Raw genomic sequence first — 27,875 nt, forward strand, 5'->3', positions numbered from 1 at the left:
GTATCCATGTTGGCACGTGTCCATTATAATTTTGAGACGCAGTGATCTGTTTCGCTGACCCAGATTTGGCCTAGTCCTTTTTTTTGGGGGGGGTTGTCCCCTTTTTCTTCCGAATTTCGTGGTATCCAATTGTTTAGTAGCTACTATCTTGTCTCATCGCTACAACTCCCGTACGGGCTCGGGAGAGACGAAGGTTGAAAGTCATGCGTCCTCCGATACATAACCCAACCAAGCCGCACTGCTTCTTAACACAGCGCGCATCCAATCCAGAAGCCAGCCGCACCAATGTGCCGGAGGAAACACCGTGAACCTGGCAACCTTGGTTAGCGTGCACTGCGCCCCCGGCCCGCCACAGGAGTCGCTGGTGCGCGATGAGTCAAGGATATCCCTACCAGCCAAGCCCTCCCTAACCTGGACGACGCGAGGCCAAATGTGTGTCGCCCCACGGACCTTTTGCGACAGAGCCTGAGCGCGAACCCAGAGTCTCTGGTGGCACAGCTGGCGCTGCAGTACAGCACCCTTAACCACTGCGCCACCCGGGAGGCCTTGGCCTACTCCTTGACTAAATTACAATTTAATAAAGATTACTGATCATTTGGTTTCATGGACATTATTAAGTTATTCTTTGACTATTATTTAAAAAGTCCCCGTCAAAGTCCAAGAGTATGTAATTCAAGGTTAACTGATGTTTATGATATCCTATTTTTTGCTCTTGATATATAAACCAGAATTGGGCCTACTCCAGGATTCTTTTAATCTGGGTTTGAGAAACGGGTCCTAAGAGTATTTTCAAATGGACAAGGAAAGGAAATGGCAATCAAATGTAAGGCTTTTGTCTATGTGATGAGCAGGCAGAAGCACAGTCAGCACACAGAAACACATACAGTATGCTCACACACACCTCTACCCTCATCCTACCCATATACACACATACAGTATGCTCACACACACACACACACACACACACACACACACACACACACACACACACACACACACACACACACACACACACACACACACACACACACACACACACACACACACACACACACACACACACACACACACACACACCTCCACCCTCATCCTACCCATACACACACACACACACACACACAGTATGCTCACACACACAAACTCCACCCTTATTCGCACCCATACAAACAGTATGCTCGCTCGTACGCACACAACTCCACCCTCATTCCATCCCATACACAAATACAGCCGATCAGACTCACTCAGCCCAGAATATCCAGGTAGACAGGCGAGGCCTTGGACAGATTCTGGAGCAGGCTGTGGATCTCTTTGATGTTCAGTCTCATGTAGGGTTCTCTCTGCCAGCAGCCCAGCATCAGGTCGTACACCTCCTTTGGACAAGAACGCGGCCGCTGCAGCACGCGCCCCTGGGTGATGCACTCAATCACCTGTAGGGGGAGTACCGCGGGTCACTACCACTGCTCAGTACTTTTTCAATTTAATTCAAATGAAATGCATTTATCCCCACAGGGTCAATCAAGGAAGCCATTGCTCATATGATAACAGCGTCTAAACAAATGTGAGGTTCACCAAGGTGATGTTTTTTAGACTGGTTTATTTAATAGATTGCTGGGAAATGTACAGTACTTTATTTTATTTGAATTATTTAACCTTTATTTAACTAGGCAAGTTGTCACGCCTTGGTCTTAGTATTTTGTGTTTTCTTTATTTATTTGGTCAGGCCAGGGTGTGACATGGGTTTATTTTGTGGTGTGTTTTTGTATTGGGGTTTTAGTAGGTATTGGGATTGTGGCTGAGTAGGGTTGTCTAGGAAAGTCTATGGTTGCCTGAGGCGGTTCTTAATCAGAGGCAGGTGATTATCGTTGTCTCTGATTGGGAACCATATTTAGGCAGCCATATTCTTTGAGTGTTTCGTGGGTGATTGTTCCTGTCTTTGTGTAGTTTCACCAGATAGGCTCGGTCACTTTGGTTTTTCTTTTTACTTGTTTTGGAAGAGAAGAGAACGAGCGCCATTCTCCTTGCGGAGATGGTGCTAAATACATCAACGGTCCCTGGGATTGGGCTGGCCAACACGATTCGGTTTGCTTGGAAGTGGAGGTAAAAGTGGAGGATTCTTTTGTGGTAATGCAGGGGAGGGTTTATAGGGGTGGATGTCACGATAAGGGATTGTAAATTTAGATTAGTGGTGGTGTATGGGCCACAGGTGGTGGCAGACAGGAGGGAGATGGTGGACTGTCTGACGCCCCTGTGTCACAAATAGGAAATTAGTGATAGGGGGAGATTTTAATATAGATTTAGGAAGAGGGGGGGATAGCAGTGCAGGCGCCATTGCCAGGCTAATGGCTTGCCATGGTGGTCTGCACACTACTCCGAAAATGGACGGTCCTACATGGCGCAACTCCTAAAAACTCATGGCGCAACAACCCTAAAGGCGCAGCTCAGGGAGTTGCAGGAGCGGAAGGCTCGAGCTTTCCTGGAGCGTGCGCATAGTGGCTTTCTAGAACATAATGAGACTTGTTCTGCTATGTTCTTTAAGTCGGTTAGGGCCAGACAGAGTAGGAAGGTAATACATGGCGTTAGGGAAGAAAATGGTAGTATAGTTAGAGAACCAGAGGATATGGTTCAGGGTGACAACTGATCATTTCCAAGGTTTATTTAAGGAAAGAGAAATAGATGTAGAGCAGGGAAATGTGTTTTTAGAACACTTGTCCAGGCGGTTGCCGGAGGACATTAGAGAAGTGATGGAGGCCCAGATCTCACTAGAAGAGGTTGAGAGCGCTCTTAGGAGGATGGGAAAAGGGAAGGTGCCTGGGATGGTTGGGCTGCCGGCTGAGTTTTATCTCAAGTTTTGGGGTATACTTGGACCAGTGGTCCTCGAAGTCTTGAAGGTCATCCTTGAGACGGGGGTCCCGGGGGGATCAATGGCTGTTGGTGTGCTGTCACTTTTATATAAGAAGGGGGAAGTAACAGACCGTGGCAACTGGCGGCCGTTGACCATGCTGTGTGTAGATTACAAGCTACTTGCAAAGGTTTTAGCAGACCGGTTGCGCACAGCCCTTCCCTACGTCGTCCATGAGGATCAGACGTGCGGGGTAGAGGGCCGCTCTATTAGATGGAACCTACAGTTAATCAGGGACTCCATCGCTTGGGTTGAGGATAGAGGACTGCCTTTAATGGTAGCAGCGCTAGATCAGGCGAAAGCCTTTGATCGCGTGAATAGATCCTTTTTATTCAGAGTGTTAGGTTGATTAGGATTTGGGGAGAAGTTCATAGGATGGATTCGTACATTATATGTCGGAGAGGGGTGCCGAGTTAGTGTAAATAGTCACTTGGGTGACGTTTTTGACCTCTCGTCTGGGGTCAGGCAGGGGTGCCCACTCTCGGCTCTCCTCTTCGTTCTGTACATGGAGCCTCTGGGGGCTGCCATTAGGGCAGACACAGGGGTGGAAGGCTTGTTGATCCCTGGAAGTGGTGGGCTGCGTGTTAAGATGACGCAGTACGCTGACGACACTTCCTTGCTGCTGTGCAAGGACTCGTGCCTGACAAGGTCCCTTGCCATCTTTGGAGATTTCACCCGAGCGTCGGGAGCAGTTCTGAACCATGCAGAGTCTTCAGTCAAGTTTTTCGGAAGATGGCGCGGTAGAACGGATGTGCCTGGGGGGTTATCTCTCTGTGAGGGGGCCCTGAGGATTCTCGGGGTCCATTTTGAGACCTCCGGCTCAGCGACGCTAAACTGGAACATGCGTATCGCAGTGGTACAGAGGAAGCTAGCAATGTGGAAGGCTAGGTATTTGTCTTTTATGGGCAAAGTCCTGGTCCTAAAGGTGGATGTGTTGCCGTCTCTTTTGTATTTGGCATACATCTACCCATTGCCGGCTTGTCTGAGGAGGCCTCTAGTGAGGCTTGTGTTTCAGTCCATGTGGAGTGGCAGGTGCGAGTGGGTCGCCAGGGCACGCATGATCTGTCCCATCGGGGAGGGAGGTAGGGGGGTACCACATTTCCCCCTCAAGCTGGACACAATTTTTGTTTCTTTCTTGTTAACGGAGCTTGCTCAGCCAGTGATATACCCGTCCGGTTACCTCCTGCGGGTGTTCTTCTCGTATCAGGCGAGAAGCGTAATGGTGTGGTCTAACACGGGTCCTTGGGCGGAACAGCTGCCGTGGCACTTTCGTCATGCGGCCAAGTGGCTGCATGCACCCTGAGGTTGAAGTTGCCTGAGTAGGTTTAGATCACAGGCACCTGTACGAGGAGGTCAGAAAGGCAGGGAGTCCGGCGCCTGTAGTGGGCATCTCGGAAGTGGTCTGGGAGGGAGTGCAGGCGCAGGGTCTGGACAACAGGCTCAATGACCTGAATTGGTTGAGCCTCCATAAGTGCTTGCCGGTACGTTCCATCATGTACCGGTATAGTTTGGTGCAATCCCCCACCTGTCCAAGATCCTCTTGTGGCAGGGAGGAGACTGTGCGCCATGTCTTTTGGGACTGTGCCTTTGCCGGAGTAGTATGGGCTAGGGCACGGGTGTTGTTAGGTTTGGTAAGGGGGATTTTGTATTGACGTGGGCCAGGTTAGAGAGAGGTGTAGGGAGAGCCAGAGGGACGGATAGGGACAGGTTTCTGCTCTGGCTTCTCATGAGTCTCTTTAAACGGGGGCTGTGGGAAGCCAGGCAGAACATGGTGAAGACAGGGAGAGATTGGGGGGTGGAAGGGATAGTGAGGAGGGTGGAAGGAGATTTGAGGGGGAGGATGAAGAGGGAGGAGAGGAAGTGGGGGCAGCATGCTGCTCGGGAGAGGTGGAAGGGGGGTTTAGGGCTGGGTGTCATTTAGATTTGTAAGGGGATAGATTAGGGACGGGGAGATAGGGAAAGGTATTTTGTAGGGTGACGGGGAGGGAAGATGCTCCCCGGTGTTTTTGTTTGGGGTTTATGTTTAATTAAAATACCATTATTTGAGTATGTATGAAGATTATGAGTTGTAAAGAATGAATGGTATTGAAGATAATAAATTATTTTTTACAAAAATAAAAAAAAATAGGCTGTATAGGTTCTCACATTTCCGTTTGTTGTTTTTGTATTGTTCGCGTTTTTTCTTCATTAAAGATGTATCAACTAACCACGCTGCATTTTGGTCCGACTCTCCTTCGACGGAAGAAAACCGTAACACAAGTCAGTTAAGAACAAATTCTTATATACAACGACGGCCTACCCCGGTCAAACCCTAACAACGCTAGACCAATTGTGCGCCTCCCTATGTACCCGTCAAAGGTTTCCCACATATGATGAGCATTTGTTGGCTGCTTTTCCTTCACTCTGCGGTCCAATTCATCCCAAACCATCTCAATTAGGTTGAGGTCAGGTGATTGTGGAGGCCAGGTCATCTGATGCAGCACTCCACCACACTCCTTCTTGGTGAAACAGCCCTTACACAGCCTGGAGGTGTGTTTTGGGTCATTGTCCTGTTGAAAAACGAATCATAGTCCCACTAGACACAAACCAGATGGGATGGCGTATCGCTGCAGAATGCTATGGTAGCCATGCTGGTTAAGTGTGTCTTGAATTCTAAATAAATCACAGACAGTGTCACCAGCAAAGCACACCCACACCATCACACCTCCTCCTCCATGCTTCACGGTGGGAACGACACATGCGCAGATCATATGTTCACCTACTCTGCGTCTCACAAAGACAAGGTGGTTGGAACTAAAAATCTCAAATTCAGACCAAAGGACATATTTACAATGGTCTAATGTCCATTGGCCGTGTTTCTTGGCCCAAGCAAGTCTCCTCTTTTTGGTGTCCTTTAGTAGTGGTTTCTTTGAAGCAATTTGACCATGAAGGCCTGATTCATGCGGTCTTCTCTGAACAGTTGATGTTGAGATGTGTCTTACTTGAACTGTGAAGCATTTATTTGGGTTGCAATTTCAGAGGCTGTTAACTAATGAAATTATCCTCTGCAGCAGAGGTAACTCTGGGTCTTCCTTTCCTGTGGCGGTCCTCATAAGCCAGTTTCATCATAGCGCTTGATGGTTTTTCAGACTGCACTTTAAGAAACTTTCAAAGTTCTTGAAATGTTCCGGATTGACTGACCTTCATGTCTTAAAGTAATGATGGACTGTAATTTCTCTTTGCTTATTTGAGCTGTTCTTGCCAAAATATGGACTTGGTCTTCTATCAAATAGGGCTATCTTCTGTATACCACCCCTACCTTGTCACAACACAACTGATTGGCTTAAACGCATTAAGGAAAGAACCACAAATAAACTTTTAACAAGGCACACATGTTAATTGAAATGCATTCCAGGTGACAACCTAATGAAGCTGGTTGAGAGAATGCCAAGAGTGTGCAAAGCTGTCATCAAGGCAAAGGGTGGCTACTTTGAAGAATCTCAAATATAAAATATATTTTGATTTGTTTTACATTTTTTGGGTTACTACATGATTCCATAAATGTTATTTTATAGTGTTGATGTCTTCGTTATTATTCTACAATGTAGAACATAGTAAGACATAAAAGACAAACCCTGGAATGAGTAGTTGTGTCCAAACTTTTGACTGGTACTGTATATTCATAATACATTTCAAATCTATGTGGACAATACAAATGTGACCAACTGTAACTAAGATTTGAAAAAGAGACAACAGCAGAGTGATGTATTTGGAGATAAATCTCATCACTGGAGGTCAGGTGCTATGGTTAGGGACCTGTGTTTTGGGCTATCATGTCACATGACCTCAATGTGAACCTTTATTTTAAGTATTTTCCAAAAATTAGACCACAAATTAAAGCAATTGTCTGAGGATGGTGCCGGATGATCTGACATAAAAATAAAAGGGGACAGTTTGTTGAAAAAGCTTTAAATAAGAGTTTAAAATCCAGGTCATATGACATGACTGTCCAAAACACAAGTCCCTAACTATGCTACCAGTGTAGTCAATCTACTTTAGGAAAGGTTTGAGCTTCTGTCTCTGACCTTGTCATCTCAGAACCCAGAACCAAATCCCATTGAGTGCTGCTGTCTGTCATAAGAGAGTACTGACCTCATTGTTGGAGAGCTGGTACCAGGGCTGCTTCCCATAGGTGAAGATCTCCCAGAGGACCACGCCCAGACTCCAGACGTCGCTCTCCGTGGTGAACCGCCGGTACATGATGCTCTCAGGAGGCATCCACCGGATGGGCAGCATGGTGTGACCCCCCACCTGGAAACAGACAAAGGATCCATCAGGAACCATCCAGGAAAACCACAGAGAAGGTCAAAGGAAGGAGATGAAGGTTAGAACAAACTGTAGTGAAGAAAAGAAGCTACCCCCTGAGAAAGGGTTAAATGGATAGGTGTTGAGTCACTTAACTCCACAAGTAGCTGAAAGGACTGAGTCAGTCAGGTCAGTAACCAACCTACACGATAAGGCATTTGGTTAACATGACATGTACACAAATGTATATTGTGTGTGAGCCTAGAGTTCTCGTGGAATGCAATGTCATGATGTGATATATAAAATTTAAAAAATGTATTTAAACCCAACTCGCACAATTCATTTTTTGCCTGTAATGGTATTAACAATCTTCTTCCATGGCTAATATTGACATCACATGTGTCGGTTTACAATAACTGGCTAATTATTACATGTGTTGAGCCAAGTACTGTTCAGCTGCATTCTTAGTCTTCCTATATGTGTATTAGTGAGTGGGCCTATTCATATGCTGCTATCTGATTGGGGGATGATGGGTCTCAGTTACATTCATCTGTTTTGTATTGATTCTCCCCAGAGAGAGCCAGTCAGCAGCAGAGGGTACTGTTGTCTACATAGACCCTAGGACTGTGGCTGACTGGGAGACAGAACATGTCTGGAACTAACAAATCATATTACTGGCTTAAAATTACTATCTGTAATGTCTGTAGCGTTGTCTATACTATAATTTTAATATAATAATAATAATATAATAATATTTTTTATTATAACATTTTTTTTGCGTTACTTTTACCCATTTTTCCCCACAATTTCGTGGTATCCAATTGATAGTTACAGTCGTGTCTCATCACTGCAACTCCAATATGGACACGGAAGAGGCGAAGGTCAAGAGCCATGCGTCCTCCGAACCACAACCCAACCAAGCCGCACTGCTTCTTGACACAATGCCCACTTAACGCGGTAGCCAGCTGTACCAATGTGTCGGAGGAAACACCGTGCACCTTCTGACCGTGCCCGCCATAGGAGTGGCTAGTGCGCGATGGGACAATATGGCCTATGTCTCCCGGTCGCGGCCGGCTGCGACATATTCTGGACTCTAACTCAGAATCTGTAGTGGCTGTTTATACTATTCTAGTGTAGACTAGATAGTAACAGCTAGCCTGGTCACCCAATCGGTTTGTGCTTTAACTAGCCAATCCCAGTGCAGCATTACAACAACAATAAAGTTGGGTCAAGCAGAAACAGATTGGGCTTGCCGCCATGGTCGATTATTTTTTCCTCACAATATGTGAAATTTGTTAGATACTGGAGAGGAGTTTTCATGAAATCTTGGTATTTTAAGAACAGTAAAAAAACAGACTTGCCTTAAAATAGTGTAGTAGAATTCACGGCAAAATTTGCATTGCAGCGTTAACGCAAAGTCAACCATGAACTCCTTGCTCAGGGAAAAAACTGCCAGTGCAATTTGCACTGTTGCCCCATATAACCATGGAAACAGCATGTATATCCAGATTATAGAATTTGCATTTAAATGGCATTAAAAATAGATTTTTTTTTTTGTGCAACAAAATTACAATTATACATGTGAGAGTATTCCTGTCCTGCATGTATGTATGTATGTATGTATGTATGTATGTATGTATGTATGTATGTATGTATGTATGTATGTATGTATGAGACTCACTCTGTAGTAGTCGGTACTGTACACGTCCCTGGACATTCCAAAGTCCCCAATCTTGACCAGCAGGTTCTCTCCCACTAGACAGTTGCGTGTGGCCAGGTCTCTGTGGACAAAGTGCTGGGAGGCCAGGTAGACCATGCCTGCAGCAATCTGCTGGGCGATGTGCAGCATCTGGGACTGGGTCAGCTCCACCATCAGGCTGTGCTGCCCATCAGCCATCAGCACCATGTCAGGACCATGGGACCTGCACCACAACACAGGTGGCTCAGACACAATGAAAACTATAGTTACCTACAGCTGACTACAGCGAAGGATAAGTGCAAACTCATACGTCTGCATTGAAATGGAGTTCTCCAGTTTTAATTCAAATACAGTATCACCATTTTTACTATTTTCTACATTGTAAAATAACAAGGAAAGACATGAATGTATGAAATAACACATATGGAATCATGTAGTAACCAAAAAAAGTGTTAAACAAATGGTAGCAGTCGCAAAAACCATCAAGAGCTATGATGAAATTGGCTCTCATGAGGACCGCCGTGGGAAAGAAAGACCCAGAATTACCTCTGCGGTCGAGGACAAGTTCATTACAGTTACTAGCCTCAGAAATGTCAGCCCAAATAAATGCTCCAGAGTTCAAGTAACAGACACATCTCAAAATCAACTATTCAGAGAGGACTGCGTGGATCAGGCCTTCATGGTTGTATTGCTGCAAAGAAACTACTACTAAACTGCAACAGAGCTATATCTATCCTACCCTGCCTTTCTAAGATCTTCGAAAGCCAAGTTAACAAACAGATCACCGACCATTCCGAGCTGGTCATGGGTGCACCTCAGCCACGCTCACGGTCCTAACTGTCATGACGTGGCCCTCTTTTTTCTCTCGTAAATTCCTGTAAGAGACTCTCTTCCCCCCCGGCCATGCAGTATAGAGAGAGGGTTCACAGTAGAACAAAGGAACTTCTACCTCACAGAACTTGAGAACTGAACAATATCCATGTTTTAGAGAATGTGTAAACAGTCCGTGGAGAATCCAGCTTTGACCGGTCCATTTTGTCTAATGTTTGTGACCTCATGACAGACAATACAGCCACATTACCATAACTCTGTTTATACAAGAGTCTCTGTTATGACATTTGCATCTAATTATTATATAAAATGAATGAGTAAAGATGAAACTATTTGTGAAATGATGTAATGTGATTTTAAACTGTTTAATGAAAGAGAATCCAATTCCCTTTAAAATTTAACTAAGTCATTGGCCCACCCAATGAGCACAGACATTGACCTGGCGTCATGGGACAGCCCTCTTCTGCTGTTCCAAATATAAACCCCACCTGGAGAAGCCTACTTCAGACCAAGCGTACCTCGATTACCTAGAGGGCTAAGGTTTGAGTAGAGACCATGCATTCATTGGTTGTTGAATTCCTGACCAAACCACGTGGAGCATTGGCTACACTGGTGGAAATGGTTCAACTCTGAGACTATCGATACCGACAGAATAAGAGCAAATCTTTGATACTAATTACAAGTCTGCAGCTAGAATTTATGTCGACTGAACGTGAAGACCGACAACCGCCGAAACATCTATTCTATAAGAAGATTTCTGAATGGGACTCTGAAGTATCCATTCTAACCACGAAAGACGTGGTGAGAAGTTCAGATTAACTTTCCAACAGAAAGACGGACGATTCCTACAGAGATCATGATGACACACTGAGCGTAAATATATATATTGATTGCAATTATTCCCGAATAAGTGAGCATTCATGTGCAAAGGATTAGCGTTTAAATTATTATAATTATCAACTGTGTAGTGTCACTTGTCTTTCCTGGCCTTCTCAGTCCATACCCACTTCCCCTTATCATTTCCTTGTAACCATATATATTGTTGTTTGTTATGCATTTCTGTGATTTAGTTAGTTAGTAAATAAATGATTAAGACAATTGATGTATGGATGATTCATATTGAAGGCTGTGTTCGTGCAAATAACCAACAACTTACGACCTTTGGAATGAGATATAATAATACATGATACAATAATAATTACAGAGAATTGAGTTGATAAAATAACAGTCTTCACTTTAATGATGCCAAAGACACGACATACTGTATACAATATCATAACCGCAATCGATAAGAGACTATACTGTGCAGCTGTATTCATCGACCTGGCCAAGGCTTTCGACTCTGTCAGTCACCACATTCTTATCGGCAGACTCAACAGCCTTGGTTTCTCAAATGACTGCCTCGCCTGGTTCATCAACTACTTCTCAGACTGAGCTCAGTGTGTCAAATCGGCGGACCTGTTGTCTGGGCCTCTTGCAGTCTCTATGGGGGTGCCACAGGGTTCAATCCTCAGGCCGACACTTTTCTCTGTATACGTCAATGATGTCGATCTTGCTGCTGGTGATTCTCTGATCCACCTCTACACAGACGACACCATTCTGTATACTTCTGGCCCTTCTTTGGACACTGTTATTAACTAACCTCCAGAAGGGCTTCAATGCCATACAACTCTCCTTCTGTGGCGTCAAACTGCTCTTAAATGCAAGTAAAACTAAATGCATGCTCTTCAACCGATCGCTGCCCACACGTGCCCGCCCGTCCAGCACCACTACTCTGGACGGTTCTGACTTAGAATATGTGGACGACTACAAATACCTAGGTGTATGGTTAGACTGTAAACTCTCCTTCCACACTCACATTAAGCATCTCCAATCCAAAGTTAAATTTAGAATTGGCTTCCTATTTCGCAACAAAGCATCCTTCACTCATGCTGCCAAACATACTCTCGTAAAACTGACCATCCTACCGATCCTTGACATCGGCGATGTAATTTACAAAATAGCTTCCAACACTCTACTCAGCAAATTGGATGCAGTCTATCACAGTGCCATCCGTTTTGTCACCAAAGCCCCATATACTACCCACCACTGCAACTTGTATGCTCTCGTTGGCTGGCCCTCGCCCTCGCTGGGGCGGCAGGGTAGCCTAGTGGTTAGAGCGTTGGACTAGTAACCAGAAGGTTGCAAGTTCAAACCCCCGAGCTGACAAGGTACAAATCTGTCGTTCTGCCCCTGAACAGGCAGTTAACCCACTGTTCCTAGGCCGTCATTCAAAATAAGAATTTGTTCTTAACTGACTTGCCTAGTTAAATAAAGGTAAATAAATAAAATATTTGTCGGCAAACCCAAGTCGTTGCTAGGTAAAGCCCCGCCAAATCTCAGCTCACTGGTCACCATAGCAGCACCCACCTGTAGCAAGCACTCCACCAAGTATATTTCACTGGTCCACCCAAAGCGAATTCCTCCTTCGGGCCGCCTTTCCTTCCAGTTCTCTGCTGCCAATGACTGGAACGAACTGCAAAAATCACTGAATTTGGAGACTCATATCTTCCTCACTAGTTTTCAGCACCAGCTGTCAGAGCAGCTCCCAGATCACTGTGCCCGTACATAGCCCATCTGTAAATAGACCATCCAACTACCTCATACTGTTATTTATTTTATTATTTTTCTCCTTTGCACCCCAGTATCTCTACTTGAACACTCATCTATCACTTCAGTGTTTAATTGCGATATTGTCATTATTTTGCCACTATGGCCTATTTATTGCCTTACCTCGCTTATGCTACCTCATTTGCACATACTGTATATAGACTGTTTTTCTATTGTATTATTGACTGTATGTTTGTTTATTCCATGTTTAACTCTGTGTTGTTGTTTGTGTTGCACTGCTTTGTTTTATCTCGGCCAGGTCACAGTTGTAAATGAGAACTTGTTCTCAACTAGCCTACCTGGTTAAATAAAGGTTAAATAAATACTATATACTACTATATAAATAAATGAATGAAAAATAAAGGACACCAATAATAAGAAGAGACTTGCTTGGGCCAAGAAACACAAGCAATGGTCATTAGACCGTTGGAAATCTGTCCTTTGGTCTGATGATTCCAAATTTGAGATTTTGGGTTCCAACCGCCGTGACTTTGTGAGATGCAGAGTAGGTGAACGGATCATCTCCGCATGTGGAGTTCCCACCGTGAAGCATGGAGGAGGAGGTGTGATGGTGCTTTGCTGGTGTTGCAGTCAATTATTTATTTAGAATTCAATACACATTTAACCAGCATGGCTAGCACAGCATTCTGCAGCGATACGCCATCCCATCTGGTTTGCTCTTAGTGAGACTATCATTTGTTTTTCAACAGTACAATAACCCAACACACCTCTAGGCTGTGCAAAGGCTATTTGACCAAGAAGGTGAGTGATGGAGCGCTGCATCAGATGACCTGGCCTCCACAATCACCCAACCTCTACCCAATTGAGATTGTTTGTGATGAGTTGGACCGCAGGGTGAAGGAAAAGCAGCCAACAAGTGCTCAGCATTTGTAGGAAAAGCATTCCAGGTGGAGCTGGTTGAGACAATGCCAAGAGTGTGCAAAACTGTCATCAAGCCAAAGGGTGGCTACTTTATCTCAAATATATTTTGATTTGTTTAACTCTTTTTTTGGTTACTACATGATTCTGTATGTGTTATTTAATAGTTTTGATGTCTTCACCATTATTCTACAGAATATAGTCCAAATAATGAAAAATCCTTGAATGAGTAGGTGTGTCCCAACTTTTGACTGGTACACGTCTTATTTCTTTCTATTCAATACAGACACAGGAAGAATGGACACAGGTAGACATCGGGACACAGGACGGTACCTGAGGAACTTGTTGAGGTCGCCGTGCTTCATGTACTCAAACACCATGATGAGCGGGTCGCTGTCCACACACACGCCGTAGAAGGTGACGATGTGCTCGTGCTGCAGGTTGGTCAGCAGCTCTGCCTCCCGGTGGAAGTCAGCACGGCCACTCTCGCTGGCCTCTTTCAACGTCTGAGGAAGACAGGGATGTGCGTGCATGGGTATGCATGCACACATAATTATCATAACTGATTGCTGGGATTGTTGATTTTTTTCAAAGTCTCCTTCCTACAAAGTTAAATTAAATCCAAAGATATATTAGTTTGTGGTACTATTACCCAAAACAATGCACAATGAAAAGCACAAACTGCAATTTTTTATATCAAAGCCAGAACAAAAGACCCATTGTTTCATTATTTGACTTTTGTAAAGTGTATGTTGATAGTTTGAAATAACTGCGTGGAGGGCCATACTTTACCTTGACTGCCACCAGGATCTTGTCCTGATCTGGAGTCAGGTTGTAGCACTCAGCCAGAAACACCTTCCCAAAGGCCCCCTCTCCCAGCTCACGCTTCAACACAATGTTGTGTCTCTTGATGTGCTGGACAACTGGGATGTAAAGAGAGACACAGTTAGGCTATGAAAAAAAGGCTGTTTTGTCAAATACACCAGATAGGTGCAGTGAAATGTTGTGTTTTACAGGGTAAGCCATAGTATTTTGGCATCCCTGGAGCAAAGAAGGGTTAAGTGCCTTGCTCAAGAGCACATTGAAATATTTTTATTCTTGTCAGCTCGGTTACTGGCCCAATGCTCTAGGCTATCTGCTGCCCAAGGCCCATACAAGGCCTATTAAGAAGGGTGAACTGACCAGGAAAACCTCCTGGCCCTAGTTATAATTAGTCAGGTCAAGAGGTGAAGAAAACCTCCTGGCCCTACTCATTACATACACTGAAGCTATAGCAACAGCCCTAGTCTACTGCTGCATAGAGGATATCCACAGACGAAAATAGAATGATGTACTGTTCGCTTGTCAGACCAGTTTGGTAGCCATTATGGTAGGCGTTATGGTAGCCATTAACAGAACTACATTTCTCACAGGGCAACAAGTGCAAAAGTCAGATGTGTTTGTCTGGGTTTACCAAAACTATCTATGGTCAGAATGTATGTCCAGTGATAGCAGGGGAGGCTCATAATAATGAGTGAGCCGTCCTCCCCTCAGCAGCCTCCACTGAGTTATAGCCTCTCTACGGTACAGTCTGATACTACAGTATTAACTGCAGGTCACACAGCAAGAGGTCAACCAAAGTCATCGCCATGGTAACATCAGACAGGAAGTGGATGGAGAAGACAGTCCAGTCAGTGTCCCTGTCATGGATTTATCAGAAAAATACTAGGTTACGCCACCAGCAGGACTTGGCGGCACGGTAACTCACATGTGTCCGATTTCAGCATGCTGCCAGATTGGCGGAAATACTGCGGGTTCTCGATGACAGGGATCTTTGTCATTCCAATGATCACCGCATCGTGGCTCATCTCCGAGGACGACGGGGTGTTGTTGCCGTTTGAGACGTGATGAAGAGGACTGGCAGAGTCATCATCGTTACTGATGACCGAGGAGGAGGAGCCTGAGGAGGAGGTGGAGGAGCCCAGTGGGAGGAAATATAATTATGACAGGAGTGAGAGGTCTTTTTCATGTTTGACTTCTGTATGTTGTTATGTGGCAAAACTTAAGCTGCAATGTGGTGGGACTAAATATACTGTAGAAATGTGCACAATGTTCATTATCATTTAAATGGGAATCCAACTGAGTCCTGCAAGTCTTAATACAGGTCTGGAAAACGACTCAACTGAGATTAAAGAAAAAGTCTTACCCTTCATCCCAAATTTAGAGTTTCTTCCGTATTTCAGAATGATCACCATCAGAACACATACAATTAATGCCACACCAGCGATTCCCACCACTACGTACACCTGGGAAAACACCATTCGACAACATAAAATACCTGCCAATATCAGTGCACTACATTATAGTACTGTATATAAATAACCATGTATGACACATGATGGAGTGTATGTTAACCTACTGCAACACTGTCATCTATTGGGGGTAGTGGTGAGTCTGGGAGAAAAATACATATTTAATACAGAATGAAAATAGCATTAAGCATACAAACATTTACATTGAAGTACATAATCTAATCTAATTTCCTCTCAAACGCTGAAAATACTGTCTGGTTGGGATATGTACAGTATTAAAGATGTGTTAGCTACGTCATGTCGATCACAGGATTTCAAAGTTAAAGCACCTACCAGTGGTGTCTAAGGACCAGCATGGTGACGATATCCCACAGCACAGGACGAGCAGTGGACAGAGGACATTGAAATGATGACAAGGCAGGAATCGTCAATCTGTCATTATCCCTAAACTCTTAAACTTAATGTCATGTCAAGAGAAAAACGCATACATACATGTCTCTGTAACAGCAAATTTTAGAATGATAATTCTTAGCAAAATTCAACGTCTAAAGAAATACTTACAAGGGTAATATGGCTGTTCTGAAAAAAGTGAAAAGGGGAGTTGACGTGTTATTCATACACATCAGTTACATACACTATGCTATACAGAAAACAGTATATTCTCAGAAAAACAGAGTGCCATGTAGAACCATTTGTCCCCGTAGGAGACTTCAGGTCGTTTAGAACTATTTTGGTTCCACATAGAATATCTGGTTCCAAATAAAACCCTTGAAAGGATGCTATTTATAACCAAAAAGGGTTTTATCTGACCCGATCTGGAAACTGATCTGTTCTATCTGAAAACTTTTTTCAGGTCCTACGGGGACAGGTCGCTCTACATAGCGCTCTTTTTTTCTGAGAGTGTATAAAACCGCTTATATCGATTATATAACATCTTATATAGAATTGCAATAACTATAAATGAAACAGGAGTGAGACCTGAGGGATAGTCGCCCTCGTCTGGTGGGAGCAGGAAGTGGGCGTCAATTACTTTCTGGTCCTCCCCGAACTCGTTCCTGGCCACCAGCGTATACTGCCCGTTGTGGATGTGAGTCGGGTTGGCAAGCTGCAGGCAGCCGTGGTGAACGCTTCCAAGGCTCTTGTGGATCTCAGTCTTGATATACTCTTGTTCGTGGAGCTCCTGGTCCTGGTGGTACCACTGCAGCTCGGGCTTGGGGTTCCCAGTCACACTGAAAGGGATACACCAGTGGTGGAGTCTCAATGGCTCCAGCAGCTCCAGGATTGTGGGGCAAACTGACAGAGACAACAGGAACAGGAAAGGAAGAATAGTCACAGGATACTGGGAGTGGGTGCTAGACACGAGGAAGGAGGTCTGGAGGAGTGCCGGGGGAGGGATGGAGGGAGGGTATGGTATGGTAAGGCATTGAGGGCAACCAGGAGCTGAACAGGAGGAGAAGAGTATGGCAAGGTGACAGGAAGACATGTAGAGTCAATCAGATTGTTGAGGGATAGTGGACCGTACTAAAGGAGAAGTGAGAAACATTATTTTCAGTAAGGAATGTAGACCACAAATATAAGGATGCTATAGATCCAGGAAAAACACTGTAGAATCATCTGTGAAAATGACATTTGACATTTTGCAACCACAGTGCCAGAATAAAATGTCAATAAAAAAGGCACATGTACTCAACACAACAGAACACGTCCTTACAGAGGATGTTGAGTTGGAGGTAAGCCTCGGTTTGGCCGACTACGTTCTCCACATTGCAAGTAATCACTCTGCCGTTGTCCGAAGGCGAGAGACCTGACAGTGTCAGATTGCTTTCCAGCTCCAAGACATTGACCTGTAAATACATTTATCATTATTAGCGCAATAATTAGTGGTATTATTAATAGTTACATATAATACATGGTAGATTCAGTTAACATATCATTGTGATCATAGTGGAAAATCTGGAGTTAAAATCTTAAATGCTGTAAGTTCTAAAACACCTTCTAAAAGTATGGAATAATGTACTGCTATTATTATAAAACAATTAGATATTGCTTTTCATAATATATGTATTGAAATGTAAAAACTTGTGACAAGTTTCATTTAAAATAATGAATAAAATGTAGTGCTATGTGGTTCAGTTACATATAAAGCCAGGAGTTATTCCATGCCAACATGACCTCATCATCCTAACTCTAGTAATAGTCAGAGGATTGTGCCTTCAATAATATACCAAAACAGAGAACATCATCTCACCTCATAGCTGGTGAAGATGGTGTCCAAATTCCACGAGATCTCAGGGGCAGGAGACCCTGTTGCACTGCACACTGCTGTGACATCACTTCCCTCCGTCTTTGTGACGATAGAGGGACTGACCTCCACTGCGGGAGTCTCTGTGAGACAAACGTAAACAGAACTTTTAACAACGTTGTTTTACTGTACAAATCAAAATGTATTAGTCCCATGCCCGAATACAACAGGTGAAATGCTTACTTACAAGCCCCTAACCAATGCAGTTGTAAAAAATACAGATAAGAATAAGAAGTAAAAGTAACAAGTAATTAAAGAGCAGCAGTGAAATAACAATAGCAAGACTATACACAGGTGGGTACCGATACAGAGTCAATGTGTGGGGGCACCGGTTATTTGAGGTATTATGTACATATAGGTAGAGTTATTAAAGTGACTATGCATAGATGACAATAGAGAGTAGCAGTGGTGTAAAGAGGGGGTGGCACTGCAAATAGTCTGGGTAGCCATTTGATTAGATGTTCAGGAGCCTTATGGCCTGGGGGTAGAAGCTGTTTAGAAGCCTCTTGGACCTAGACTTGGCGCTCCGGTACCGCTTGCCATGCGGCAGCAGAGAGAACAGTCTATGACTAGGGTGGCTGGAGTCTTTGACAATTTTTTGGGCCATCCTCTGACACCGCCTGGTATAAAGATCCTGGATGGCAGGAAGTTTGGCCCCAGTGATGTACTGGGCCGTAAGTACTACCTTCTGCAGTGCCTTGTGGTCATAGGCCGAGCAGTTGCCATACCAGACAGTGATGCAACCAGTCAGGATGCTCTCGATGGTGCAGCTGTAGAACCTTTTGAGGATCTGAGGACCCATGCCAAATCTTTTCAGTCTCCTGAGGGGAAAGAGGTCTCATCATGCCCTCTTCACAACTGTCTTGGTGTGCTTGGACAATGTTAGTTTGTTGGCGATGTGGACACCAAGGAACTTGAAGCTCTCAACCTGCTCCAATGCAGCCCCGTCAATGAGAATGGGGGCATGCTCGGTCCTCTTTTTCCTGTAGTCCACAATCATCTCCTTTGTCCTGATCACGTTGAGGGAGAGGTTGTTGTCCTGGCATCACCCGGCCAGCTCTCTGACATCCTCCCTATAGGCTGTCTCGTCATTGTCGGTGATCAGGCCTACCACTGTTGTGTCATCGGCAAATTTAATGATGGTGTTGGAGTCGCGCATGCTCGCAGTACACATCCTAGTAATCCGTCTGGCACTGCGGCCTTGTGAATGTTGACCTGTTTAAAGGTCTTACTCACATCGGCTGCGCAGAACGTGATCACACAGTCTTCTGGAACAGCTGGTGCTCTCATGCATGTTTCAGTGTTATTTGCCTCAAGCATAGTCACTGGTGCTTCCTGCTTTAATTGTTGCATGTAAGCAGGAATCATGAGGATATAATTATGGTCAGATTTGCCAAATGGAGGGTGAGGGAGAGCTTTGTATGTGTCTCCATGGGTGGAGTATAGGTGGTGTTTTTCTCTCTCTCTCTCTCTCTCTCTCTCTCTCTCTCTCTCTCTCTCTCTCTCTCTCTCTCTCTCTCTCTCTCTCTCTCTCTCTCTCTCTCTCTCTCTCTCTCTCTCTCTCGTTGGCATTACCACAATCAGGGAGAATTAATCTGGAGATGGCCCTCCTCACTCCAAGGTCGTCTATGCATTTCAGCTGTTGACTTTCTGAACTGTCAATGTCCTCTTGCAGCCTCAGTTTGATCCACATGTTCTCACATACACACTCCAGAGGGTTACCAGACAGGAGAGGACTAGAGGAGAAAAAACTGAGCATTAACACACACACACACACAGTACGTTTAAATACTTCCTATCACATATTTTATCTATAACATAAGTCCCATAACATAGTAAATAGAGATAGGTACTTACAAAGATGTCATGTTTAAGTTTATGAATGTCCTCCAGGACAGTGTTGACAAGTTATTGTCTCTCAGATTCCTACAAGTCAAAGTAATACATCATAAAGGTTACAATGAAACAACTCATGTAGGTCAAACATAAATAATACAATCAATGTATATAACCAGTATGTCGTTACAACAAAACAGTATGTTGGAACGCTTGCTCTATTTGCTCTATCACCTTTCAAATGTTGCACCTTGTACAGTTTAACTATGCATGAAAAAAGTATGGTTTCGATAGTCCAGCCATTATCTTTGCATTGTGCGAACAGGACTCCTTCCTCTCTTACGCCTCTCCTACTGATTAGAATTATTCCCTTGATTGGCAGTAACATAGATTTAGTAATTAGAATACTAGAATGGACTTGAACCTTCTAATGATGGGATAAAGGTCAGCCATTTTGGTCAGGGAGTTGGTCAACCGTGGTTTGCCAGTGATTTGATAAGATATTGTGTAAGGGGTTGTAAACCAAAAATATTTACCAATAGCTTCATTCTGAACAGAACCATTCTTTTTTTGTTCCATTCCACTGTTCCAGGGGGGTGGGGGGCTTGAAATACTGGCCATCTTGGTATGACATGCATTATCTGAGGGCCACAGTATTATACCTACGAAAGAGTGGCTTCTTTAGAGGAACATTGAATGTCTTTGAACCTCTGAGAGTTGGACCAGTGCTTGCTAGCTAGCTAGCGAACATGCTTGTGTGTGCAGAGCGGCACCAGAATTAAAGACCTTCTAAATTAAAAGCTTCTAAAGTCTTACCTTTTTGTAGTTAATCAATCCAATGTGAAATGTGAATACTATAGTATACGTAACGAGCACTGAAAAGGTTCATCCATTCTTCTCCAATTAAAAATCCCTCTCTAATTTCTTAATCACGCTTGTAACGCCATCAGTAGGCTACAGTAGCCTATACTTCAGAGGGAGAGGGGCACGTTGCCTACACACACACATATAGATAAAGATTTACAGCTGGCAGGCAGACACTGGAATAAGTTTATGTGTGACGGAATGAGGGCTTTGGCATAGGCGCCTTGTTGCATTATTTGTGGGACTGAAGAAGAAAAATGCCCAGAACATAAAATAAAGTTATTAACTGGTTCCCATGCTTTTCAAATGACGGTTCTGTTCCGGAACAGTATAGAGCACTTTCGTTCCCTTTTCTGATTCTGTTCCTTCCTTTATTTTCAGGTTTTTGCTTCTGTTCCCTGAACTGGTTCCAACCCCTGTGTAAAATAATGAATTTTAAGAATTGATCCACACTGTAGCTAGCTAGCCAGATCCTTTTAGAGGAATTAAAAAAGATACATATATTTAACCAGGCAAGTCAGTTAAAAACAATTTCTTATTTACAATGACGGCCTACCCCGGTCAAACCCGGAAAACGCTGGGCCAATTGTGCGCCGCCCCATGAGACTCACGGCCGGATGTGATACAGCCTGGATTCGAACCAAGGACTGTAGTGATGCCTCTTGCACTGAGATGCAGTGCCGTAGACCGCTGCACCACTCAGGTTCCCAATGATTCCATACATCTTTTTTATTTTATTTTAATTTGACCCCTTTTTCTCTCCCCAATTGTTTTTAGCAGCTACTATGTTGTCTCATTGCTACAACTCCCGTACGGGCTCGGGAGAGACGACGGTTGAAAGTCATGCGTCCTCCGATACACAACCCAACCAAGCAGCACTGCTTCTTAACACAGCGCCATCGCCCCACGGACCTCCCGGTCGCGGCCGGTTACGACAGAGCCTGGGCGCAAACCCAGAGTCTCTGGTGGCACAGCTGGCGCTGCAGTACAGCGCTCTTAACCACTGCGCCACCCGGGAGGCCAATTCCATACATTTTAATGAATTCACTGCCAATACGCCAACATTCCAATCAAACAATGCAGTAAATCCACAGTCATTCACAGGCTGAAATCTGTTGATGGTAGGATTTAGACAAGTTGTAAATGCAACAAGTACTGATATTGCATCATATAATAGCACTCAGTGTTCCAAGAAAACAAAAATGTAGACATTTATGGCCTGTTTACATATTTTTAGAGGCTATCTATATAGAAAATTGGTATATAACCCATATAAACTGCATTTATAATTACATTACACTTTTAGGTTGACAATAATTCTATTAAACCATTTCTTATATATCATGTCTTACTTTTATTTTCCTTTCCTGCATAAGTAAAATCAGGATTATGCCTCTACTGCCATTCATTCCAAATAGACTGGTTTGGATTTCTTCCTGACCAATATGGCTGCCATTTTCACCCTATTCTGGAACTTTTTTGGTTTAATGACATAGCTCCTCTAGGAATTTAATAGGATCTCTATTGGCAGTGATCACACAGCTCAGTTAAACACAATGTTCCTCACTGTTTGCTGAGCGTGTCGTCCTGTTACCCAGTCATGAGCCTTACCATGCCCTGGTCCCAACTCCTTTGACTATACATCATCATGCCAATCCATGCAGATTTAAACCATAATTACCACACTACTAGAAGTCATGACTTCAATCTGAGGTAAATAGTAAAAATCTACATCCCTATAATATGAACTTGGCTTAATTGTTTTTGATTGGCTTGTGGCCCCTAGATTTTCTCTTTGAGAGTACATTAACTAAATCTGTGAGGAGAAGGATGAGAAGAAAAACACCAAACAGAGGATCAATCAAAGACTACAGTACTTACAGATATTGAAGTCTTGTATTGTTGAAAAAGGCTTCTGATGAGATAGAAGTCAGTCCCGTATTTGTCACAGTTCTGGTTCAGAGAGGGAGATTTAGAAAGAGAGAACTTTTTAAAAGTCAGTTACACATTAACAAAGTTCAGCATAACCTACTCTACATTTGTGGCGAAAAGGTTTGAGAATGACACAAATATTAATTTTCAAAGTCTACTGCCTCCGTTTGTATGATGGCAATTTGCATATCCTCCAGAATGTTATGAAGAATGATCAGATGAATTGCAATTATTTGCCAGGTCCCCTTTTGCCATGAAAATGAACTTAATCCCGTTAACACAGGTGTGAGTGTTGACGAGGACAAGGCTGGAGATCACCCTGTCATGCTGATTGAATTCGAATAACAGACTGGAAGCTTCAAAAACAGGGTGGTGCTTGGAATCATTGTTCTTCCTCTGTCAGTCATGGTTACCTGCAAGGAAACATGTGCCGTCATCATTGCTTTGCACAAAAAGGGCTTCATTGGCAAAGATATTGCTGCCAGTAAGATTGCACCTAAATCAACCATTTATTGGATCATCAAGAACTTCAAGGAGAGCGGTTAAATTGTTGTGAAGAAGGCTTCAGGGCACCCAAGAAAGTCCAGCAAGTGCCAGGACCGTCTCCTAAAGTTGATTCAGCTGTGGGATCGTGGCACCACCAGTACAGAGCAGTGCATCTGCACGCACAGTGAGGCGAAGACTTTTGGAGGATGGCCTGGTGTCAAGAAGGGCAGCAAAGCAGCCACTTCTCTCCAGGAAAAACATCAGGGACAGACTGATATTCTGCAAAAGGTATAGGGATTGGACTGCTGAGGACTGGGGCAAAGTCATTTCCTCTGATGAATCTCCTTTTCGATTGTTTGGGGCATCAGGAAAAAAGCTTGTCCGGAGAAGACAAGGTGGGCGCTACCGTCAGTAGTCCTGTGTCATGCCAACAGCAAAGCATCCTGAGACCATTCATGTGTGGGGTTGCTTCTCAGCCAAGGGAGTGGGTTCACTCACTATTTTGCCTAAGAACACAGCCATGAATAAAGAATGGTAGCAATACATCCCCCGAGAGCAACTTCTCCCAACCATGGTGACGAACAATGCCTTTTCCAGCATGATGGAGCACCTTGCCATCAGGCAAAAGTGATAACTAAGTTGCTCAGGGAACAAAACATCGATATTTTGGGTTCATGGCCAGGAAACTTCCCAGACCTTAATCCCATTGAGAACTTGTGGTCAATCCTCAAGACGCAGGTGGACAAACAAAAACCCACAGATTCTGACAAACTCCAAGCATTGATTATGCAAGAATGGGCTGCCATCAGTCAGGATGTGGCCTAGGAGTTAATTGACAGCATGCCAGGGCGGATTGCAGAGGTCTTGAAAAAGAAGGGTCAACACTGAAAATACTTACTCTTTGCATCAACTTCATGTAATTGTCAATAAAAGCCATTGACACTTATGAAATGCTTGTAATTATACTTCAGTATTCCATAGTAACATCTGACAAAAATATCTAAAGACACTGAAGCAGCAAACTTTGTGGAAATTAATATTTGTGTCAATCTCAAAACCTTTGGCCATGACATATTCCATAACATGCTACAATAGTCATGCTACAACATTAACATTTGAGTAGTACTAATACTTACAGATTTCTGAGATTCGAGTAGTACTTCAAGCTGTTATCATTAATGTCAAATAGTCGATTTTGATTTGCAATGTATCTGTAAAATTGAAATACAACATTTACAAATTATTATTATTATAAATAAAGTACATTCACATGTTCTTGTCCCTAAATTAGTATTTTAAATAGCACTCCCTTTCAAAATTCTTCATAAAGAAACTCCAGCACACTGACATTCTTGTATGGTCCACAATGTATGGTAAGACCTTCACCAAGGTTTAAAAAGTACTTCTCAAGCCATTTTTAGACATTTAGTGTCTGATGATATACAGGGACAATAGATGGATAGTATTTTCAAACATATGGAAATATCTGAGTATTTGGCCATCATGCCCACATTGGGCAGTTTTACAGGATTCTGAACTGGTTTGATAGTGGTAGAAACTGGTGTCTCTTCAGACACTCCTCCAAATACTTTATCTACTGACTAGAACAGCTAAGATGATAGATACATCTTTATGCTAGAGTACACAACTCCTGGATGGGTGATGGTGGTTTAGAATTAACTAGATGTTACATTTTCAATCTTTAATGAGAATGCCTTGTATGCCAAGGTGACATGCCAGTAGACCGTCATCAATGAAGGTTTTCCTTTGATTAAAGTAAGAAAGGTGGACAGGGTCTCGGACAAGACATTTAAATAAAACACCACCCTGTCTAGATGTTTGGCACCTGCACGCTGGTGTCGATAGTTTGCTCACTATCTGGATTTGTTTAGGAGCCATGTACGTGACAGGCACACTAATCTACAGTACTCTACACTAGGCTACATCTTACTCTGAGAATGATATGAGCCTGAATATACATGTATTGTTTAGACATACTGTACTGAAATATGTCAAATCTACAGGCCTACATGTGCTGCAATAACAAGCCTGATATAATTCACTATCACCAACAACTTTCAGTGGTAAGGACTATAGACTATCTTCTCCACACAGACCTCACCCCATGCACCTCTGGCAATTCAAAAAATTGTGGCCTAATAAATGGCAAGGAAACTGTCTTATACACATACCACTGTGACCTTGAGCTACATACACTGCCATCAGAAAGTATTCAGACCCCTTGACATTTTTTCTTGTCAATCTACACACAATACCCCATAATGAAAACGCAAAAACAGGTTTTTATAAATGTAATAAAAATAAAAAATGTACATTTTTAAAAATGAAATATCAAAATTACTTAAGTATTCAGACCATTTACTCAGTACTTTGTTGAAGCATCGTTGGCAGTGATTACAGCCTTGAGTCTTCTTGGGTATGACACTACAAGCTTGGCACACCTGTATTAGTGGAGTTTCTCCCATTCTTATCTGCAGATCCTATCAAGCTCTGTCAGGTTGGATGGGGAGCCTCGCTACACAGCTATTTTCAGGTCTCTCCAGAGATGTTCGATCAGGTTCAATGCCGGGCTATGGCAGGGCCACTCAAGGACATTCAGAGAATTGTCCCGAAGCCCGTCGTGGGTTGTCTTGGCTGTGTGCATTGGGTCGTTGTCCTGTTGGAAGGTGAATCTTTGCCCCAGTCTGAGGTCCTGAGCACTCTGGAGCAGGTTTACATCAAGGGTCTCTCTGTACTTTGCTCCATTCATCTTTGCTTCGATCCTGACTAATCTCCCAGTTCCTGCCGCTGAAAAACATCCCACAGCATGATGCTGCCACCACCATGCATCACGTAGGAATGGTACCAGCTTTCCTCCAGATGTGATGCTTGGCATTCAGGCCAAAGAGTTCAATCTTGGTTTCATTAGAGCTGAGAATCTTGTTTCTCATGGCCTGAAAGTCTTTAGGTGCCTTTTGGCAAATTCCAAGTGGGCTGTCATGTGCCTTTTACTGATGAGTGGCTTCTGTCTGGCCACTCTACGATAAAGGCCTGATTGGTGGAGTGCTGCAGAGATGGTTGACCTTCTGGAAGGTTCTCCCATCTCCACAGAGGAACTCTGTAGCTCTGTCAGGGTGACCATTGGGTTCTTGGTCACCTCCCTGACCAAGGCCCTTCTCCCCCGATTGCTTAGTTTGGCCAGACAGCCAGCTCTAGGAAGAGTCTTGGTGGTTCCAAATTTCTTTCATTTGAGAATGATGAGGCCACTGTTCTTGGGGGCCTTCAATACTGCAGACATTGTTTGGTACCCTTCCCCAGATCTGTGCCTTGACACAATCCTGTCTCAGCACTCTGCGGATAATTCCTTCGACCTCATGGCTTGGTTTTTGCTCTGACATGCACTGCCAAATGTGGGACCTTATATAGACGGGTGTGTGCCTTTCCAAATCATGCCCAATCAATTGCATTTACTACAGGTGGGCTCCAATCAAGTTGTAGAAACATCTAAATAATTATCAATGGAAACAGGATGCACCTGAGCTCAATTTCAAGTCTCATAGAAATGTCTTTCTGTTTTAATTTGTAATAAATGTGTAAACATTTCTAAAAACCTGTCTTTGCTTTGTCATTATGGGGTATTGTGTGTAGATTGCTGAGGAAAAACATATATTTAATTAATTTTCAAATATGGCTGTAACGTAACAAAATGTGAAAAAAGTCAAGGGGTCTGAATACTTTCTGAAGGCACTGTACCTGTTTGATATTGGCAAGAACCACTCCATAGTCCATTGCTACGTTGGGTATTTTGTTGGGGCGACACAGATTCGAGTCCATAATATTATCTGACATTTTTCCGTCGTGTTTTTTTTTCGTTCTTCCCACAGTCCCAGTATTTTGGGGCCACGGCAGACATCGTGCCGTAATCCTCCATAATATAATTTCCACTATCACTGCATGGGCCTGGTTTCTAGAGGAAAATACCCGAATTCAAATATTCCAAACAGCGCGCATCCACACCACCAGACACGCAAGCTCACACACACAGTCACAAGCACAAAACTCTCCTTTGCATGATAATTATCCCACACTATTGTCTTTGCTTGTTGTTGCTTGTTGTTTCCATACAAAACTGAGAAACATGAGAGTTTAACAGCCTGCATGGCATAGTAGACATACCTTTTATTATGTATTTGTTTTAGCAATCTGACATTGGTGTGCTTAAAAACGTTAACCTTTATACTATTGTGCAGTTCATTGTAGGCTTTACCATGTCTACAATGGTGTAGCCATTCATTTTACTTACATATCGGTGATGTTGATGTCCATTTCCATGTCATCTAACGTAAGGATAGGGAAATCCTCGATCCCTGGGTCAGGATCGATACAAACAAGCCTTGAGATGCTGCAAGTGCAGGATGCAGGGCAAGCAGAGCTAAACCTCCACAACCCCATCAACACGATAAAGATTCCAGAGCGAGCCATTCCATATCCCCCTACGTTGTAGCCCATCGCAGGTCCAACGATATCACACAGTACCGTAGGCTATTGATCAAATCTGGATATTATGAATCCCCCGCCTCCCACCCCCACCCCCACCCTATAGCCAAATGAATCAGTTTGGCACCACGAATGAGACTACAGTTGATCACGAATGCGCAATCCCTGTCTCCGCAGAATTGGTATCACACTACTGCATATCGATGCCGTGAAGCAAGGTGTCAAGTGCTCGGTCCTGGTGCTGCCTCTCTCGTCTCTTTCTTAGGGGCAGAGCGACTGTCTCTGCATGGTCAAGCGTTGTGCTCCAGATGTTTTGAGGAGCAAACCGTTGTCGTGGTGATTCTTCTTCATACGTAGTACTGATGGAGATCGAAATAAGAGAGACAGCACCGTGGAGTCAGAATGCGTGGCGATGTAGCGACACAG

The 27,875-nt window shown here is 43.7% G+C and overlaps 1 protein-coding gene across 1 annotated transcript; it reads right to left on the reverse strand.

Annotated features, from left to right (window-relative positions):
• Positions 1-91: 91 nt before the first annotated feature.
• LOC118391497 (BDNF/NT-3 growth factors receptor-like) lies at positions 92-27,509 on the reverse strand. The gene is made up of 16 exons (XM_052458330.1): positions 27,256-27,509; positions 24,089-24,163; positions 22,416-22,487; positions 19,692-19,760; positions 19,410-19,570; positions 17,781-17,917; positions 17,244-17,376; positions 16,511-16,825; positions 15,640-15,674; positions 15,427-15,526; positions 14,989-15,180; positions 14,034-14,164; positions 13,575-13,747; positions 8,865-9,105; positions 7,031-7,189; positions 92-1,427 (listed from the first exon to the last, which is right to left on the reverse strand). The coding sequence occupies exons 1-16, from the start codon at positions 27,459-27,461 to the stop codon at positions 1,242-1,244; spliced, it is 2,385 nt and encodes a 794-aa protein (XP_052314290.1). The 5' UTR covers positions 27,462-27,509; the 3' UTR covers positions 92-1,241.
• Positions 27,510-27,875: the final 366 nt, after the last annotated feature.

This window comes from Oncorhynchus keta, chromosome 12 (assembly GCF_023373465.1).
Source record: "Oncorhynchus keta strain PuntledgeMale-10-30-2019 chromosome 12, Oket_V2, whole genome shotgun sequence".
Lineage (NCBI taxonomy): Eukaryota > Metazoa > Chordata > Actinopteri > Salmoniformes > Salmonidae > Oncorhynchus > Oncorhynchus keta.